This window comes from Molothrus aeneus, chromosome 5, assembly GCF_037042795.1.
Source record: "Molothrus aeneus isolate 106 chromosome 5, BPBGC_Maene_1.0, whole genome shotgun sequence".
Lineage (NCBI taxonomy): Eukaryota > Metazoa > Chordata > Aves > Passeriformes > Icteridae > Molothrus > Molothrus aeneus.
The window spans coordinates 32,657,478-32,677,918 of NC_089650.1; the positions used below are offsets into that span (position 1 = coordinate 32,657,478).

Below are 20,441 nucleotides of genomic sequence, written 5' to 3' on the forward strand. Positions count from 1 at the left end.
GGTTAAAAATCACTGCCTTTTACAATAAAGAGGTAAGGAAGAAAGCATATTGAAAATTTCTGTAATTATTTGTATCTTTGTGTTAATCTGAAACAGGAAAAAATGCATTATGTGATGCACTAGTTTATTAAGGCATGCTATGATTTGTTTGATGAGAGTGCAGTTCACATGATGTTAAATGATTATTTGTGTAGTCCTGTAAAACCCACAGTAATGTTCTTTTCTCAGTATTCAAGTTGTGTCTTTATGCAGCAGTGTTATGATGTACCATAAGTGGAACTTTTGGGGAAAGATACTTCAAATTACTTCAATAACAAAGAAGTAATTAAATTACTTCTACTGAAAGATCCTTCTCTTTAGAAAAAGAAAAAAAAAAAAGTCTCAACATTATTTTTTGCCAGCTTTCAAGAAGTTCCTCTGCCTTGCTAAACCTGTTGAAAACAAACTCTGTACATCCATGAGAACTGACTGGATGGAAAGTGAAACTCAGTAGACCTGACATGCTGATAGACTATTCAAGAAACAAAAAAACCCCAAGGAATAGTTGGTCTCCTTGTGCTTATTTGCATTTGAAACTACTTGCATTTGTTGCTCAGGAAATCATTGGACATCTTTCCTGCGGTGAAGTTCTTAGTGAAAACTTCAGGCTTTTAAAATTAATGTTTTCTTCCCTTTTACTGTTGGCAGCCATGATAGTCATCCATGCTTCCTTTAGTTTTTTTCATGAGTAGTGTTCCTGACATGGTTTTATATTTTTACCTGGTTTTGGCATGAGTCTTCCTAACTACCACAGCTTGCTTTGTCAGAATAATGATACTGGTGTTTTAGAGTAATAAAGGCAGTGTCTTAGGTCTTAACTTTGAATCATATTCCTGTTTTCCTGTTCAGTTCTATGAGACAAGAAAAGAAACTTTGAAACAAAGACAGTTGTTACTGTGCTGAATCTGGTAGTATTTTAGTGTATTTTAAAGTTATTATGGTAGTATTTTTGGTACTACACAGAGCTAGCTCGGATATATTTTCTAATTCCTGGTGTTATCACACTGGAACAGTACTTGGTGTCCTCTGGCTTATGTCTAGTTTAGTCTGGAAATATTTTCTGTATAATATCAATAAAACTTGTTTGTAATTTTTATTATGTTGAAATAACTTGTGGTTATTTTCTCTCTATATTGTGTTGTATCCTTTACTAGATAGATGCTGGTGTTATGTAAGTGTATTTGAATATTCTAATAAACTCTTCCTTTTAATATTGATGTTCCCACTAAGTTATAAAGTCAAACTGTAGTGTTCTTCAGGATTTTCATTCATAGGAAAATGATTAAAATGCGCTTGAAAAGTACTTGATTGTCCTACATCAAGCTCCTTGCAGATAGTAAAGTTTTCTCTCCAGATCTTTTTTTCTTCTGAATATTTCAGGGCTTATATAAGTGAATTTAAGCCAGTTAAATGTATTTGTGCCTTTTTTAGCATCAATCATTACTGACTTAGTTTTCCAGGAGCACTACTAGATATAAGGCTGTACTTTCATGAGACAAGAAATTTGGCTTGCATTCAATTTTAGTAGAGAAATGGTACCATGTGGGCTGGGTTTCAGCAACCCACAATTACTGTCTTGCAGCCTATCTACAGCTTGGGAGCTGATTTTTTTTGCGTGGGTTGACCAGCATTTAAAGATCGGGTGAATATTCAATGGCAGTTATTCCTATGGGAAAATTACAGTGCTGGCAAAAATCTGAGCTTATTACATTGGAGAAAAAGAGATGTAGTGGAAGCCTGAAAAATATGAAGTAGAACAGAGCTTAATATGATGGAGTGAGGCTGTTGTAACTGAAATCCAGTTAACCAAGGTCTTTACAATCTGCCTGTGGGATGGTATAATGACATAGGGAATGTTTAGATACAGAATTTGAAGGCATTTACAAGGAACTAAATGGAAATACTTTTAGTCACTGACAACTGAAGTCATCCTTAGGAGATGAGTAATGTAAATAAACAATTCAGTATCATGCTAGGCACAGAATAACAGAGAATCGAAACAGAAAATGTATTATACCATCTACCAAGATTAAATATATCTAAGGGAGAACTGTGACACAGGTAAGTGTCACAGTTACCTTATCTTTTGCTGCTGGGCAGTTGGATGTTGTGCAATGCTATTTGACCACTTTTACCTAGGTTGCTTCTGCCTGAATAAAAAGCACCTGTGTTGCAAGGCCACTTAGGCATAGAACTTGCAGCTCAAAACCAGGTGAGTCAGAATGAAACAAAGCCTGTGATGGGGCAGTCTCTGGAACAACCAGCACTAACTTTGGTGTTAATGTGGAAACCACCACAGTGGCTGTCCAGCAGCTGTCTAGGGATAGACATGCTCAGTGACTGTTGTTTGGAAAATCTACTGTAGCAAGCTTAATTTGTGTCATCTGCTTGTGTTTTAGCTAAGATCCTAATGACAAGAATTACAAATATGTCTTAATGCAAGGGAAGGGAGGTGAACATTTAACATCAGTTTGAGTTACCTCTTATTTGGTACAAAAAGAACCATGTAATATGTCAATGTAAAGTTGTAAGTGGTATGTATTTTATAATTTTAGGTGCTGCTGTGTATAAGTATTTGGTTTTCATTTCTGCCAACAGCTCTGGATTTCAGAAAGCTTCTATTTTCCTGTACTTGGTTTCTTAGTTTAAGACATGTCTTCCTCCTCCCTCACTCCTGTCGCTCTTGTGAGACTGAGCAGAGTATGTTGTCTGAGACAGAGATGGGGGTCTTCTTCTTGGAGTCCAATACAGATTTATTTTATAAATGTAGAGTGCAATTTGATCTGGTAGCATTGTCTAGTGGTTGCTCAGCAAAAGTCTATTTAAAATGTCACTGCTCTATGTACTCTTTGCACTGGTTTACAAAATATTTTCAAGATCCTTGAAGTTACACTGTTTTTTATTCTGAGGCTGAAGCAGCTTACCTGTGAGGCTACAGACTGGCATGTGTAGGTGTGGAGGTCACACTCACTTCCATAGGAAGCTTTAGCAAGGTTGTTTGATGGAAATGTGTCAAAATAAGGGATGGTGGAGATTTTTCCAGTATGATTTTAACATATGTAGAAAGTTTAGAATTTTAGTGGCCAAACACTAACTTGGCCATATATAGCATTGATCCTGAGATGGGGTTTTAATTTTAATTTTTGTGCATTTTATTTATTCCTGCCTTGTCCATCAAGTAGTTAACTGGAGCGTCAGAATAGACTAGTCCTGATCATAATGCTACAACTAATGTGTCTTGAACAGACTAATGGTTATACTATGTTTTTTTGCTCAATATTTTATTTAGACTTGTCAGACTTGGAGTAGGACCTAAATAATTCAGTAGCTTTTTGATGGAAACTTTAATGATTTTAGGAAGTTACTTTATCTGTGAAGCTTTGCTTATGTTTGTGGGATAGTGTGTCTTTAGGCCCCAGTGGGCAGCATGGCCCTTCCAAATCACCAAGACTGTATTTTTTTAAGTATAGTCATATAGATGTTGTACTGCTAAATCATCTCTTAGTTCTAGCAGCTGACACACAGATAGTGTGGTGCTAATTTAGCTCATATTCTGTGTTTGCATTCAGTGGTTAAAAATGTTATTAACTATTAATGAACAAACAAACTTTTATTGAACTTACTTTTGGAATGTTTTCTTTTTTAACCTAGCATGTAACCATAAGGAATAATTGACAAAATTATTTTATTGCAGTTGAAAAATTAACTTTAAAAATACCAAGTACAAGACTGCATTTTCAAAAGTTGTAGAGCAGAGCTCTGCTTGCTGATGTCATCTGTTTATGTCAAATTATCCCTGGTAAATTGAATTCTTGTAAATCTTATTAACTCAAGCATACTGATTTATTTCTTTGATAAAATGAATTAATGCAGAAATAGCAATCACATAAAAACTATTTAAAAAGTCAGCAGTCTCCTTATAAATGATTAATAATGTTTTTAACTTACCAATATTTTCTTAAAACATATTTCAAACTTTTTATGAAGACGTCACAGATGCTTAAATAGCAATATTTGTGGTAAATAGAGAAATCTAGTTATAGAATGCTTGAAAATGTCAGACTTTTCTATATTTTTCCTGTCTTTATTTAAAACATCAGTAAGATGCATATGAGGTGGGATGTGTGTCCCCAGAAGGAGCCTGACAGGAGATAAGAAACAGGATCTGCCTTTCTTTTCCAGCAGAGCAGTAGTAGTTAATTAAGTAGTTGTTAATTCAATTTGCAATGCAATTAAAAATATATTGTGTTACATGACTGAGAAACAGAAGTGGTTTAGGTGCAGGGAGGAGGGTTGACAGTAGAAACAAAATGATATCTGCTAGTGGTGATGATGATGATCACCATGAACTGGAAGGAAGTGAAGGTGATTTTAGGGAAGAGTGAGGGCATTTTTGGCTGTGCTGAACTTGTCCTTTAAACAGCTCCAGAGGAAACATTTAAAGGATATGCCAGTGCTAGGATTTTAATCCACAGGGTGCTGCATTTTTGGAGGAAACTATTTTTGTATGTGACAGAAGGTGGAAAGCAAAGAACAGGCATTTTCAAGAAGTAGGTCCTAAAGAACAGTTATTAGCTGTTGAAGGGATGAAATGCCTTTGGAGCCATAATGACCCAGAAAATATCCAACTCAGATGTTACTGACTGTGTACCCAAGGCAACTAACAAGTTAAAGCTGATTTGTTGTTGACCTGTGCAACTTGCAGCTTTAAAAAACCATTTGTTTCAGTTGTTCGGCTCAGTTGACAGCAGGAACAGTTTGTTTCACTGGGCAGCAACAAAGGTCTTGGAGCTCCTGACTGGTCATCCCTGTTCTGGGTTCCTGGTGGTCAAGAAGCCCTGGAGATACAGCAAAGCATCTCCTCTTAACCAGCTGTCAGTGGAAGACAAATTACTGTGGACCAGTAGAAGGAAAGATGCAGCCCTGTGACAGTGAACTCGAAGCCTTTTTGAAGTGTTAGCACCTCTACCTAAGACAGTCACTTGGCTGTGGTGCTCTGGGCACATTTCTGCCAAGGGTTCTTTCATATGGATGCATGAGGCTGAAGCCACAGCAGTGGGGAACTGCCTTGGAGCTGGGGAGAGAAATCCCACTGCCCATAATTACAGCAGATGGATGCATTGAGCACAGGTGAGGCTGGAACTCCACTGGGAGTTGATCACGGCTAAAATGCCAGTTTGGGCTGGTATTTTTTTGCTTTCAGTGTGTTAGTAATTCTTTTTGATAAGAGTATTTGGCTTGCAAATGGCAAAATTTTGCCAATGAATCTGGTTCCACACCAAGCTGTTTGCTGGATAGTTGGGCTATATTTTATATTCAATAGTGATTTCTGTTTTTCTTCTTACCTTTCCTATGTGTTTACTTGCTACATGTAGGCAGACTTAGTCATGGAGTAACTTCATGCAGTCTCCTCTTTCCCTTCACTGTGTCTGTTCTTTGAATAAAGAAGCTGAAGAATGGCTAAATAACTCACTGTCTAAACACAGTAAGAACCAATTTATTGCTAAGCATGTCATCCTTTGTTACTTCACTTCATAGTCCCATCACTCTGTCTCATTGTCTCACGGCTAAAGAAGAACTGTTCAAGTTCTACTTGAGGCTCTCCAAAAACCTTTTTTTTGATACTTCAATATTAACAGTAAGTTTTGCTTCTGAAGTAAGGCACCTTCTCTGCAGAGTAAATGCATTTAATGTCTTAGAAAAATGTTAAGACTTCTGCTTTCTCCTGCCACATAAGAATTCTTTCTAAAACCTTGCAAACCCTCATGCTTGGAGACTCTTAGTCTTTCTTGTATTATTAGGAGGCATTTTAATTTGTCTTGCATTGCTTTTGATGATGAGGAAGTATTTGTAATCAGCAGTGTGTGGGAGCCATGGGCACTGGTTGTTCTTTGGGTAGTACTGGATTAATGCCTGTTAATCCTGTGGCAGGGTCCTGAGCCTAGGGACACAGGTGGTCACTTTTCAGTTTTTCAACAGTGTGGAAGTGAAGCCTCAGTTCCACAAAACTGTGTAACCTATTTGGAGTAGCTTTAGTGATGCTTGTCTTAAATGGGATGTGAGTGAGGCTCTGGTCACAGTAGGAGGAAGGAGCTGGAGCCCTAAATAATCTGATCTTAGTCTGTGTTCTAAACTGAATTTCTTGTAAAATGCTTTAAGTTCTGCTGTGTATGGTTACATCACCTTGACCTCCTGCTTTCTTACTGCCATGCGTACTCTGGCACATTCCTCTCTGCAAGTCATTGTGTTTATTAGAACTTGCCATTTCTGAAATGCTACTCCACCCAGTATTTGTGGCCTGGGTAAATGGCATATTCTGCTTTCTGTGTGGGTTATAGCTTTATGCAAGTGTAGTACTGGGTTTAAAAGGCACAGCAGTGATTGATGTGAAACATCTCAAGCAAGTTCTCTTTCTTCATGACAGTCTCTGCAGGACTGGCCTACTTGAACCTGAGTCGTGACTTTGAGAACTTTGTAAGGGCTGAGAGGACAATGTTGAAACCTGAGCAGTGAGCAAAGCTATTTACTCCGTGTGGGAGGAGCTGAGCAGGCTGTTAGCAAGTGAGGAGGTGCAGCCAAGTACAGCTGGCAGCAGTGCATGGGGAGTCTTGGTGGTCATTGGTCACCACTCTCAGGCTTGCCTCTGGAATTACTCCTCAGCTAAACTGCACTGGACTTGGAAATACCAGAGAACAGAAGAATATTTGGTGAAAGAAATTTGCCTCTCTCAACTACTCTCCAACTTGTAGCCTCATGGTTTAAGTATAATTTTTTTCTGAATCAAATATCAGTGCAGAAGGCAAGTATATCTTTAATACCCTTTTTATTAAATAGGAAAAAAACTGCTTTTACTTCAAATCCACCTGTGAAAATCAATTGTTAGATAAAACCTTCATAGGTATGATTGTCTACCCGTTTTCTTTTTCTGTTTTCTGCATGCTGCAAAATAATTCTCTACTGCATGTAGAGAATTATTTATGACCTTTTCATGGACTGGGGGGAGAAGTCTACTTGAAAAGGTAGTAATGTTGAAATGTCAGGGCAAATTACTGTCAAAATTGCAGGGCAAGTCTGAAAAGTTTCTGCCTTCCTCTACTACACCAAGTTTTCCTTCCTCTTTCTTTTCTCTCTAGCTTTCACAGAGTTTGGTTTTAAGAAGATTTTAGCTTTTCCTTGGGTACCTGTAAGGGGAAAAGGATTTTTTGTTTACTTTCCATCACTATCCATAGTTTTACTACTTACTGTATTACTGCATCAGTATTAGTTTTTAGAATGTGTTAGTTATTCTAAACTTCTAAAATCTCTATAAAACGGATTATTATAGTGAAAATTCCTTATTTGGGTAGTCCAGATAGATTTGATTTGAGTTCAATTTCATTGAATTCTTGCCTTTACAATTTAGAGAGGTCTTTTTTGTTAAGACTGTGGTTTTTTTCAGCTGTAAATATTTTTCCATTGGAGAAATGTTTTAAAACTAAAACCATACTTTGTCAAAAGTCTTCACAAGTTGTCAGAACTCCACATATCTTCTATTTGACTTTGTACAATGAGATTTTACATTTTGCTCCAGGCAATATCCTGGAAGAATGTCTTAAGCACAGGATTAGGATTGGTTTTTCAGCCAGCATTTACTATTTACTGTTGAAGAAGTCCTGATTCAATATATAATGGGAGAAATGCATTCTGTCCTTTAGAAAAATATATATGCATTAAATAAGTTTTGCTCCTCTAAAGAGATTGGCTGAGAATGGATTCTTGTGCTCCCTCCTGCCCCAAGATACATGAACTAAATATTTCAGTCATGTAGTCATGTTCTTACTGATACAGGTCTTTTATAAAACAGAAAAACCAGGAAACCTTTTGTCTATTTCAGTGGCATACTTAGTCTAGTGTATCCTATGGTGCCTGAAACTTCTGTTATGAAAAAGCTCATATATATTCATGCACCTGATGCCTTTAAGCTAAAGTGCAGATACCTCCCTGTTTATGCAGGCTTTTCTAGCATGTCTGACTTATGCAGTTGGACTTGGTTGTACTTCTATTTGTGAGTATCTGAAACGGTGCAAATTTCTAAGCTGTGTATGAGAGTGCATTTTCTAAGTATATCAATTCTTAATGCACTCAAAACTAATATCAAAAGGACAGAAAGCTGCCTGGGACATTAGTCTAAGATCACAAATTTTGATTTCATCAGTAGATGGACCTATTCTGTCCGAGTTTATTTTCAGGAAGGAGAGAGGAAGAAAAAGCATTTATGGGATGTTTTGGTCTTTGCGGGGGGGGGAGGGGTGAGGCGATGAAGGAAGAAGCTTAAATTAGATTTTTTCTTTTTCTCCTCTGTTGTAGTGGTGAGACAGAGTCCTATTTTGATAAAACACTCAGAGGCTGCCTCTCCTGTGTTGCTGTTGAGTTAAAGCAGAAGGTGCTTAGAATACCTGGATAACAGCTTCTTTGACTGGAGAGAGCCTCAGAGAGGGGAAATGTAACATTATCTGTATTGAAATTCTTAATTTTATCTACCCAAAGAGTTCAGTTTCAGTTCTAAATGGAGAAAAGGGCATAGGAAGGAGAAAGAGGTATTTTAATCTGTTCCTGTTTACAGTTTGACTACATGAGCAGTGTCAAGGGACTTGAGAGGGCATGGAGAGAAGTAAGGGAAAGGCCTTCATGATTGTTTTGTTTCCTGAAACCCCTGCAAACGCAGCTGCTCCTTAAGAACGTGAACAGAAAGTGGCAGAGAAGACTGAGCTGTGAAACAAGCTGGTGGGCTGGCAGGTAGGGCCCAGGGCTGGAGGCAGGTGTCTGATGGAGGAGCCTCCCCCCTTCCAGTCTGTGTGACCCAGCCATTCCAGAACGAGAGAGACATGGACACGGCTGGATACCGGTGTCAGCAGAGTGCTCTGGGCAGGGTCACAGCCCCGACTCTGAAAGAGGAGATAACAGCCCCATTAACTGGGCAAGGTAGGTCTGTAATGAGAGGATACGGTTCCTTCTGTGTGTAAGAGGAGTTCTACTGCGGCTTTCTCTTGATTTCAGTTGGAAAAAAAAGAAAATGCATATTATGAATAGATTTGAACCAAGGTGTTTGCTCTGTTTTGTAGTTAGGACAGATTTGGAGAGGTGATATGGAGCTGTGTTTATTAAAGCAAAACCAAAACAAAACCAAATAGAAAAAAAGCTAGTGTTCTCCCTCCTTGCATTTCCTCATTGCCCTGCCACTCCACTCCTTTAGTTTCTTTAGCTGCTTTTTCTGTTCCTTCTGGGACATCTTGAAACAAGGACTGTTTCAGCTGAAGGAAGTGTGAGACACAGGATCGGATAAATGGAGACAGGCCTGAATACATGATGCTTACCCAGTTTTTCCTATTCCTTGTGCTTAAGTTAATTGTGTTTTTCATATAGCATATAGTGGTTTCTGTTGATGGCTATCTGTGCCTCATCTTTGCTTTTTCTGATACATCTTTTTATCTTGACTGATACATCTTTTTACCTTAACTTCCCAAGTTAAGGTAAGTTAACTACCTTAAGGTAGTTAAGGGGGAAGTTAACTATACTTCTTTGTATAAGGCCATAGAGTAAGTAGTATTATTTGAGGGTTAATCGTGTTCATGCTGCTATTGGTTTAATTTATGGCATGTGATTCACATTGTAAGAAAAGGAGAGGATGGAATAAGGTAAGAATTCAAGTTCTTATTTTCAAGGCAGTTCTTGGTGTCCTATTGTCCTGGTTTTTAGTAGAGAAGGTTTCAAAACCTGTTTAGTCAGTAAAGTTTGATGGAGAAAATGGGACCAGCAGAGAAACACCAAATGGGAAGGAAGTTCCACATTTGCAAGAGGGTGACTGTGCACACTAGTCCTTGCAGCAAAGAGGCTGCTGATGTAACAGTGGGTGAAGGTGGTTAGGGAGAGACTATTTGACTTCATTACAGTAGCTCCCAGCAGGAGAAGTTTGGATCAGCAGATTTCTAGTCTTGAATCACAGTTTACTGGAATCCTTTTTGTGTTTAAAATTTAAGCTGGCCCATTTAAGTGTTTTATTCATTGAATAAAATATTTGGGGCATTAATAATAAAAAGCCTTTTTTGTGGAGATTATTTAGGACAGCTCTTCTGTGAGTCAGGCTGGTTTGTTTTTAAAAATATGGGAGAGTTTCAAGAAGAAAAAGCAATTGCATCACCTTTTAAAGAAAAATAAAGAAATGAAGATGTAGAGGCCATGGCAGTCAGTTGACAAAAACTAGTTAGGTGAGTGCCTGAACAGGAAAGTTCAACTTGGCTGTGTAATGCAATGATTGACTCCCTTTTCTCATTCCCATAGTGTACCACAATATCAAACAGGGAAGCCACAAAGCTCATGAGTTGTCCTTTGTGCAGTATAAATTTGGGACATGAAAGACTAACAGGAACTCAATTTAAGGATTCCTTAAAACTTAGATACCATTTTTGTGTACTTAGAAATGAGTAGGACTAAAACTGAGAGGTAAAAAATAAGATGTGGTGTGTTTCCCAGGAAAAAGGAGCTGAAGCAAAGGCATTCCACTTTAAGCATCGTAAGAGCTTTGATGAGAGGAGTATAGTGTTGCTTGGCTTGCTGCTGATTTGGCAGCCTCTGTCTCTTCACTGCATTTTTCATGTGCGCCCTTCGTTTGTTTCTTTTTTTTTCCTCTTTTGTATCTTACTCATCAGAATGTGAGGTAAAAGGCTGCTACTGCAACACTCTTGCTCCAAGCAGCTTATGCTAACCAGCTTTCACAGAGAACATAATCCTTACACAAACACCTTAACTCATGAAGGAAGAAGGTCCAGTGCGACGTAGGTTTTCTTCATGTGCTGGGATTTCATCTGTGTTTTCTCCAAGAGCTGATGGCCGAAAGCTCATCCGGAACGCTTCATTTGGTGGATATAATGAGCTCGCTCCTGCTTTACCAGGTTTGTTTTGGTCTTGCATTTCTTAAAATGTACAGAAGCGAATCTAATTTCTGCCTCAAGTTTTCATGCTTGAATGAAAGAAATGTACTGAGATGTGGGTAGAAATCAGAAAGAGTATTGCTTGTATGCAGTTTGATAACAGCTCTTTGTAGTGGCAGGATTTGCAGACAGGGAAAGGAGTAAGTTAGCTTTCACACTGCCACAAATCTCACTTCAAAATACATTGGTGTGTTTGAGACTGACTGGAATGTTTGTTTTGGTTGTTTGGGCTTTTAGGACTGAGGTTCTGTGATGTGGTTTATAAATGCCTTCCTTTCTTGTACTTTCCACTGCTGTTTCCACTGCTCCCCCCCCTCCCCCACCAATGGATCTGCTTTAAAATTGTACGGTACAGCAGAAGGTTTGTATTTAGCTGTAACTACTGGAAAATCTGCAGGCTGGTCATCAATGATTTGACATAAAATGACAAGATAGAAAATGAGGGCTAAAAACATAGCTTTGGTAAACTCTGTAGTGTAAGATTTTGAAAACTTAAAACCTCTGAAAGGGCTTTAATCTCGTTTTGCGCAGATTTGTTGTTTCCTGAAAATCAGTACTGGAATATTGCAATGAATTTGTAGATCATTGCATGTCATTGTTCATAATGTGCACATTGTTCATAACCTTCTGACGTAGGTACCTGAATTTCAGCAGTTTATTTCAGAAAGCCTCAGTGCTTGAAAATGTGTTACAAGGTCACCCATTCCTGAAGGGGGACATAGTACAATCTGTGCATTCTTTCCAGAATTGCTCTGGATGCGTGAGTTGTCTTGTGCATGCGCAGAGATGCACTTTATTGTGTAGTTCCACGGGGCCAGGATGTTGGGGGGGGAAGGAAAGTGAAATAGTTTTCACTTTCTATTGCCTGCCTCCTGCAGCATGGCTCACTGAATTTGTAAGCCGTGGTTCTGAAGCCCCAGAGCAGAGGTGGGTGCAGACCATGGGGGAGGTTGCAGACACCATGTTTTATTGAACATTTTTATCCTGGAATGTTTCCTTTCACTCTGTTTTAGGAAATGATTAGCCTTCTACCAAGAATCTAACACTGAGTTTTATTCAAGCTGCTTGCAAAATAAAAGATCTCAAAGCTTGAAAGCATGGCGTTGGCAACTTGACAGGTGCTTCCTACCTTTAAAAGAAGTATGTGTAGTCTGGTAATTAGTGGGAAAAAAGGAGTCTCGTTTCATATTTGCTTCCTTTCTATATAGAATTCTGCAGCTAAAGCTGATCACTGTTCATAAGGAGACAGTGAATTACTTAAAATGCAGAACAAATGGAAAGTGGTTTTTAATGAAAAAATTCAAGTGTGTACATAGAATTAAAAAATGCTTGCTCTTTTGGACTTTTGCATATATCTCTGAAGAGTTTTAATATTCCTTATATGCTTAATGAACATAGTTTTTCAGACTGGTTTAGGCAAAGAGTAATTGTCTGTTTAAAATATACTCATGTATAGTTACAGTGATGACAGTCTTTGGTTATTTTTTTTATTTTGTGGTGTTTACGAAAGAAAACACTACTGTTAGAAAATACATAAAAGGACTTTGCTTACTTTTCTGATTACTTTGCTTTCAAAGTCCATGGAGGAATCTGAATTAGTTAATATGGGATTGTACTCTTAAATTGTCAATAAGCTTTTGACAGTCAGTCAGTTAAAAAGACTATGGTTCCCTGTGTTCAATTCTTTAAAAAGATTTTTCCTTTTTTTCTGATGTGTTTATTATATAGCACCAGTATTGATAATAAGTACAGCTCATGGTTCTTCCAGAAGCATTTTCCAGCTGAAGTATTTGTTCTTCAAAACTGCACATGCACACCAGTAATCACATCAGGCTGTTCCTTTCTTTTCACTTGGAAGTCAGTAACACTGTTGCTTGGATTGCTCTTTGTGATCTTTTCATGCATTGCGTTGCTTTTCTGCTGTTTTTTCTGCATGCTTGAAGAAGAGCCTCCAGTGGATAGTAATTATTTCTTTTATGAATAAAATAGATCTGACATTAAAAAGTAACATGCTTATTTTCTGATGTTTTTTTCTCATGTATCATAATTGCAGATGGCATTTATTGAAGCACAAAGCCAATATTCAAGATGTAAGAGTTATGTGGTTGTTTTTTGATTTTTCCCTTCCTTCAAAATTGACTGAAGGGACAGATTGTGTGTGCAACTTCAAAAAGTATACGTTATGCTTGAAAATTGAAATCTATTATCTGGACAGGTTTGGGTTTTTTTGAAACTGTACCCTGCCACAGTCTTAATCCTAAATAGTCTTTAATTTTGCAGTGTATATAGCCTCGTTTTTGTCAACAGTGTTTTGAAGATTTTTTTTTGTTTTGTTTCGTAGGGGTGTTTTTTTTGTGTTTTTTGTTGTTGTTTTTGACTACATAATCTGTCTCAATCTCTAAAGCAGCACTGTTTGATTTTGTTTCATTAATATCTTGTATGCAAGGGTTGTGGTTCCTCTGTCAGGCTCTTAAATCTCTCTGAAAGCTCCTAATGAGTTTTAATGTAGATTTTCACCTGCAAGTTTTGGAAGAACATGGTGAGTGCTCACAGTAGGAATGCACTAATGGACAGTTTGCCTTGGCTTCTGAGGTCATACCATGAACTGTGGCTGACTGCAGTGGCATTGGGATCAGCTTTCAGAGCCCATGGCACCTGAGCTGCTACGATAAGGAAGGTCACACTGGGGGAAGGCCTGTTAAGGTGTAGTGTTGCTTTGAACGCAATCGCTGATGCTCAGAACTGCTTTAGAGAGCACAGCAGTGGTGCTCCTAACTCTAAAGATTGCTTTCAGGATTGTACGTAGAAAATGATACATAAATTCAAAGGATTCAGTAAAGAGGAAATGACAGAAAGGGACTGTCTTCAACACATGAATTTCTACATTGTCGAATGTGGGCTCAGGTTATTTTGTTAAGAAGCTGCTGATTGAGTTACAAGGTGGGAATAAATATTAGGTCTAAAATATTAGGCCCAAAACCGCTGCTGATAAATATTGAAAAACTTGAAACACTTTATTATACCCTGCTTCTAGCCTCTTTTGCTCTGGCAGTCTCTGCTCCAGACAACTGTCTGTGTTGTGAGCTTGTCCCTCTACACAGAGGGAGGTCACCAGCAGGATGGTGGGGGATGCAAAGCTGGATGACTGGGTTTCCTCACAGACCAAGACTGGGGCAGTGCAAGGTGTTCCAGGATGTGCAGCACCCTGACTTGGCTTTGCTAACCCCTGAGAGAGCCCTTTTCTGTGCTGTGGGTGAGGAGGGGAGCAGTCTGTGTGGTGGGTAAGTTCCTGAATCAGCTGGCACGCACACCTCTGCAGCTCGAGACACTGAAAGCAAGGTGGTGCAATTCATGGAAATGCAACTGAGCTTTTTCATTTCTTCTTGGTGGTACTGATGCAAAGTTTATTTGTGAAAATAAAAAATGTATGTCTGTTGGATAGCGGTGTGAAAAGTCCATAAAATTGTTGTGCTTCAGAAAGCAAGCTTGGAATTACAGCTTCTCTTCTGTAAGAAAAATCCTGACTTAGCACTTCCTTGCTGATTCTTCCTCACTGAGGTTTCTGTATATTCTGACTTCCCAGAAATGGGAAAGTCATTAGAAAATGCCTGCATTGCATTTTCAGTGGGATTTGATTCCTTTTTTTGGGGCACTGGATGAGGAGAAAGTCTCTGCTATGGTTCTGTTGTGTGTCTGACTGCCTAAGACTGGTGTCAAATCCAGTAACTTTTAAGTAAACCAAGGCAAGAGTAGCCTCTGAGGCTTTAAACAACCTTGTTTCATGCCTGATAACTAGTGCTGTAGAAAATGTGCTTTTGCATTTGGGATTACCTAGGAAATGTAGCTTCTGGTGGCTAGTTTGTTTGTGAATTCCCTAGTACTACAAATCTTCTACCTGTCAAGGTACTCCTTTCCTGTTGTCAAATGGTCTCCTATGTTACAGTTTTCATTAGCTGCACAAGTCTATTGCAGGTGTGTTGGAAGAATTTAAAAATGAAGGATTTAATGAACTATGCCCAGGTGGGGCTTCTGTAAGGATGTTAAAAAGTTGTTTGTAAAGGCATGTAGAGCTTCCTTTCTGTGAACGTAAAATGGGATATTGTACTGCAGTATATAATTTTTAAAATCTGGTCTTATAAAGGAATATCTGCACAAAGTAAAAAATATAAAGGGAGAAAAATCCCCAAAAGACTGATTACCAGACCAAAATCAAGAGGAACCTTAAGATTTTTCATGTAACCTGGAGATCAGCCAAATGCCCCTTTAACTCCATGAATCTTCCCGGGATGTGTAATTGTGACAAATGAATCAGTTCTGTCTTAGAGTTTCTAGGTATTATAAGTTGTGGAAGGCTGAAGATAATAATAATAACAAAAAAAAAAAATTCCTACTATGGACAAGCTACCCAACACTGCTACAAAAAGTTAAAAATTCTTTCAAAGCTCATAGTTTCCCTTCACATACACACATTCCCCTGAAAAATGTGAAACCAAGGAGTTTCTCTGGTAAGTCTTCTCATTTCAGGGATCAGAAGACCTGTTTCTGTTTCGAAGTCAGGACCATGCCCAGAGGGATGCTCCAAAGCACTGGTGGTGTCCACGGTGCAGTGTGCCTGCAGGTGCCATGTCTGGTGCCATGTCCATGGGTGCAGGGTGTCCCTGCTGGTGCAGTGCCCTCTCACAGGCACAGCTCTTGGACACCCCTGTGCCAGGCTTCTCAGCTGCCTGGGCTGTTCTGAAATCCATGCCTGAATTCACGCTCTCATCTGCCTCCTCTTCAGGGGGCATCTAAAAGATGGCATGCTGACTTACATAGATAAATGCATTGTGCAATTTGTTTTTTCCCTGTTTATAAAAGCTTTATGCTGCCACCACTCTCTTCAAATTAAGTTGATCAATGAGTGTGATGTCTTGTAAGCACAGGAGGCAATTTTTCTGTGAGAGGGTGCCAGGTTCTCAGTATATGTTCTGTGGCACAGAGCAGCTGTGTGGCAGCACCCATACCCATACCAGTCGTGTCCTTGTTTTCCACTGTCACACAGACACTAACTTACTCTGCTTTCTGGATACTGGGGAAGCGTGGGGTTTGTCACAGAAGAGAAACATGGGATTTTGACAACTGTTTTAATAAAAGGCCTTGTAGTTATGCTTCTTGAGTGTCCAAGTTAAAAGTATAAATTCAAGGCTAATGTAAAGAACTTTTTCCATTGTTTTGCAAAAAAATCCTGACTGGTGATTTTAATCAGATTTGCTTTCATGTAGGTGGTATTTAACAATTATCTAGCTACAGAAAGGTTCAGAAATGAGCAAACAAAAAAAGGCTTGATTTAGTACTCTTCTCTGTGCCTCCATGTATGCAGGTAGGGTAGAATGAGATAATAAAAGGACAAAAGTTGGCATGTTTTATTTAAATTTCATCAGGTTATTGGATCAGGTACAGCATTATCCAAATACAGTGCACTGTTCTTGCCTCTTAGTGGCAAGTATTAAATTAGTGCATATGATAGTAGCTGGTATGTTTTCAACTGATGAGATAGATTGGTATGTATATGCTATTTGAACATCTGATTTACTTGTACTTTTTTAACACATTGGCAAATTTATTTCAAAAGCTAGTTCCTATAAATTTTATTAATGAATTTAAATCATTTGCAACAATGCTGTTTTTTCTTTAAGGTTCTGACAAAGGGAAGGACGATGCGTCACAAAAAGACGATGCCGCATATTCTATGTCAAAAAGCAAGGTAAGGAACACAACCTCCTAACCTGTCTTAAAAATTTTGGTGTGTAAAGAAGCTACACATTTTTAATTAAGGTCAAATGTATTTAACTTTTGTTGTAGATAATCTTGAAGATTACTCTTCAGATTCAGCAATAGATAAAGATTAAAGGGAATCTCTTAATATAGTTCCCAGGATGACGTCACATCCAAATCTGTGGTTCAAAGTAGTGGAAACTGAATATGAAGTCTTCTTGTGGGTGTCTTGGAGTGGGATATTGCCTTGCCAAAGAGTTTAAAGGCTCTAACTTTCCCAGCCACATGGTTTTCTATTTTCTGCTTGGATATCTACTGTCCTTTTAAAGAGGCAAATATGGTAACAGGCACTTAAACAGATTGTTGGGGTGCAGCAGATTGCTGGGTTGCTCTGGAAGGTGACAGCTAGCTCTCAGGGAAAAGGGGGAAATTCTTGCTTTTTGCTGCTTTTGCACACAGCTGTTCCCACAGCACTCTGTCCTGGGCATAGCAGCCACACCCCTTGGAGATAGGGTTTGCACTCGAGGTCTTGACACAAATTTTTCTATGGTATTTGATATATCAGAGCCATAAAGACAAACATTACAAAGATACTGAAAGAAAATGAAGAGGCTTAAAGATTATAGTAGCATTTCCAGGCTTAAATGGTGTCATTGAAATTGCAATGGGATAAGCAGTTTGGTGTCTGCAGAGGATGCTGCAGTTTTGTGGTGTGTAGCTAAGCATTTCAAACTGTTGGTGCCTTACATGTGACTTGGAATCACAAAACTTTGAATCTTTTTGCTTTACTGCATCCTAGAGCCTCACTTGTCAGGAATATCAAGGAAGCATACTTCCCCATCCAGCTTTCTTGTGATCAAAATATTTATATTGGTCCAGAAACCTCCAAATCAGTTTGACTTGGAAATCAAGTTAATAAGATCTCTTTGACTTGGATTTATTCCAGACTCTCAAGAATCATATACCTTTGACTATCCAATTCCCTTTTCCTCTCCCTTATACTTATTTTTTCTTAGCTGTTGTCTTAACAGGATCTTAATCTTTGGGTTCTATGCTATTACATTTTTCGTGTCTTTCTGTCAAAGATGATACCAATATTCCTACTTGTGCTAATACATGCTTTTCTTCACCCTTTTTTTAAATTGTTGCATGTGTGGCTTGATTTTACTAATGGAAGTGAAATAGCAGCCCTTCTTTCTAAGGGAGAATGGAAAAGCAATGATGGGACTTGCCTGGAATCTGCTACTGAATGTACCTTGCTGGGAGTTACAGCAGGTTCTCCTAAAGTGTTTTCTTCTAAATTTTTTATCCTCTTTGTGTGGATATAATAGTGAGAAGGTTACTGGCCTAAAAATACACACTCAGATCACTGACCTGTCTCATAACATTGAACAGCTAAATGTAAACCTTTACTCATTGTCATATTAATGAGCTTTAAAACTGAGACAATGAGAAAATTCATTTTTTAAGTAGGGAAACTTATTGGTTTGAGGCTTTTCTATGCATGACCTTTAGATTGCCTTCACTTTCTGTTGGTGAGCAACTAGAATATTTATGAATGTTTTGTTTAAGTTGTTCCATTATAGCTTGCATAATGAGTTCATTAACTCTTCTTAAGTGACAACGATAATCATTTTTCCCCTCTTCTGTTACTACATTTAAAGTACTGTATTTCTTTAAATTCTAGAGAGGGGAATTTAATTTCAAGTCGTGCACTCATCTTAAAGCTAAATTTTGAGTCAAGAACATACCTTTATTACAAGATGTTTCCTGTATTTTTCCAAGATAGATACAAAAGTTAAAGAACATTTACTTATCATTAAAATAATTTTGAGCTAAAAATACTTTTTGCCAGTTATTGCACATATCTTTTTACAGTACCTGAGTAGACTCCTGTAAAGTCTTAGTTCTGAATTAAAGATGTAAAATAGAATCCAGGTTAAATTGTTCTGTACAGATTGTGACTCTTTAGGCTTTGTTTCTTTTGTTTGAGCAGCCTGTAAGTTAAGAGAATGCTGAAGTGCACTATTTTTATTATAGCTGCAAGTTTTACTCAAAGCTTGCATATTTTTGGACTGTCAATTTATAGTATTCCAAAATACAAATTCAGTGAATAGACTTTGCACTGTTGTTTGCGATTTGAAATGTGGAACATCTTATGGGTCACTTTTGATAAAATGTCCTTGAATTTGAATTGAATTGAATACTCAGTTTAGAATATTAAATTGTTTTGGTGGTTTGTTTTTTTTTTTTTGACAATGCAGTAGTTTTGGGTCCATCAAGCTTATGTGTCAGGGCACAAAGAAATCCAACTCTCTAATTTATCTGAAGTCTGTATTTAATGCCTACCTACTCAATGTTCTCTGACCCCTGATAGGAATGGCATGAAAACTCTATCACAGACTCCTCTTAGACTCTTCTTTTTCCCTTTTTTTTTTTTTTTCCCCAAAGAGTGCTGTTCCCAAAGTGTATTTGGTGGCTTGAGTTCCCTTTATACTAGCAGGCAGCAAACCTCCAGGTGCAAACTTTGAACCTTACAAGACAAGGGGGAGAGGCGGGGGGAGAAATCATGTGCTGCTGAGGCAGCTCCTTGTCCTGCACGAACGAGACTTGGGTGTCACGAACAAACCTGGGTCTCCTTCCTGCCTGATGCCACCGTGAGCTCCTGGAAGATGACTTGCAAAGTAATCAGAGCGTGGAATTAGGGTTCAAGGAACAGAACAAGTGCCATTAGTGGGCAGTTGTACTCTGATGATTTACAGAGCACTGAATCCTAGACTGAAGAGGCTGTGTTTTCCCTCATGAGTCACAGGGTAAGTGCCTCTATAGCAGTCTGTTTGGAGAAGCTGTCAAGTTGTGGATGAAGACAGCTGATTCTATATTCTGATTCATAAATCCTGGGAATGACTCCTGTGTTAAAACACCTGGATTCTCCTAAAACATTCTCTCTCTGCTAAAATAATGCCTAACTATTCAAGCATGCTCTGTCTAGTAACAGTCTACATGAGCTAAATACTTGTTCTGTATGGGTCAGCTGCTTCCAAAGGAACCTCAGACTTCTTTCCCATAAAACCCTTGCAAAAAGGCACTCCATTAATAGGTTGTGAACAGTTCATGTTACCAGTAGTGGTTTATTGGTTTGTTTGGATTTTTTTAAGGGAGGAAGCAGTAGAGAAGTGAGAGGGAATGGGAACATTTGCAAACATAATTGCACTTCAAGCACTTGCTAAAGTGCCAGCATAAGTAATATATTCTTGTATCTGCCATTGTCATTTATTTATTATGTGTGTTGTGAATTTCAGTCTGAATCCAAGCTTTTCAATGGCTCTGAGAAGGACATCTCTCAATCTTCAAGCAAACTTACAAAAAAAGAATCTCTCAAGGTGAATCTCTCTAGAAATTAATTTCCTCTTCAAGGACTATAAATGCATTCACATAGTTTTTCCTTATTCTCTAATGAGAAGACAAAAATGCTAAATAATGATGAGACGGGGAATATTTAAGTATTGAGAGAAGCTGTGCTGTTGAGTTTCTTCAAATTTTACTGTATGTTTTACTTGAATAATAGCTACTATAATGCTGTCTTTAAAATGGCACAATATTGTAGAATTACTCAGATGATAGATTATTTCAGATTGGCAGGGACCTCGGGACATCAACATGCAATGAAATGACAAATGG

At 38.2% G+C, this 20,441-nt stretch overlaps 1 protein-coding gene across 2 annotated transcripts in view; it reads left to right on the forward strand.

The window, feature by feature from the left end:
* The window catches only part of OSBPL8 (oxysterol binding protein like 8), an 85,418-nt gene that overhangs the window by 39,673 nt on the left and 25,304 nt on the right, over positions 1-20,441 (forward strand). For both annotated transcript variants that reach the window (XM_066549957.1, XM_066549958.1), the window contains exons 5-6: positions 16,682-16,749; positions 20,063-20,143. In XM_066549957.1, the coding sequence (XP_066406054.1) occupies positions 16,682-16,749; positions 20,063-20,143 (149 nt within the window). The remainder of the gene's footprint in view (positions 1-16,681; positions 16,750-20,062; positions 20,144-20,441) is intronic.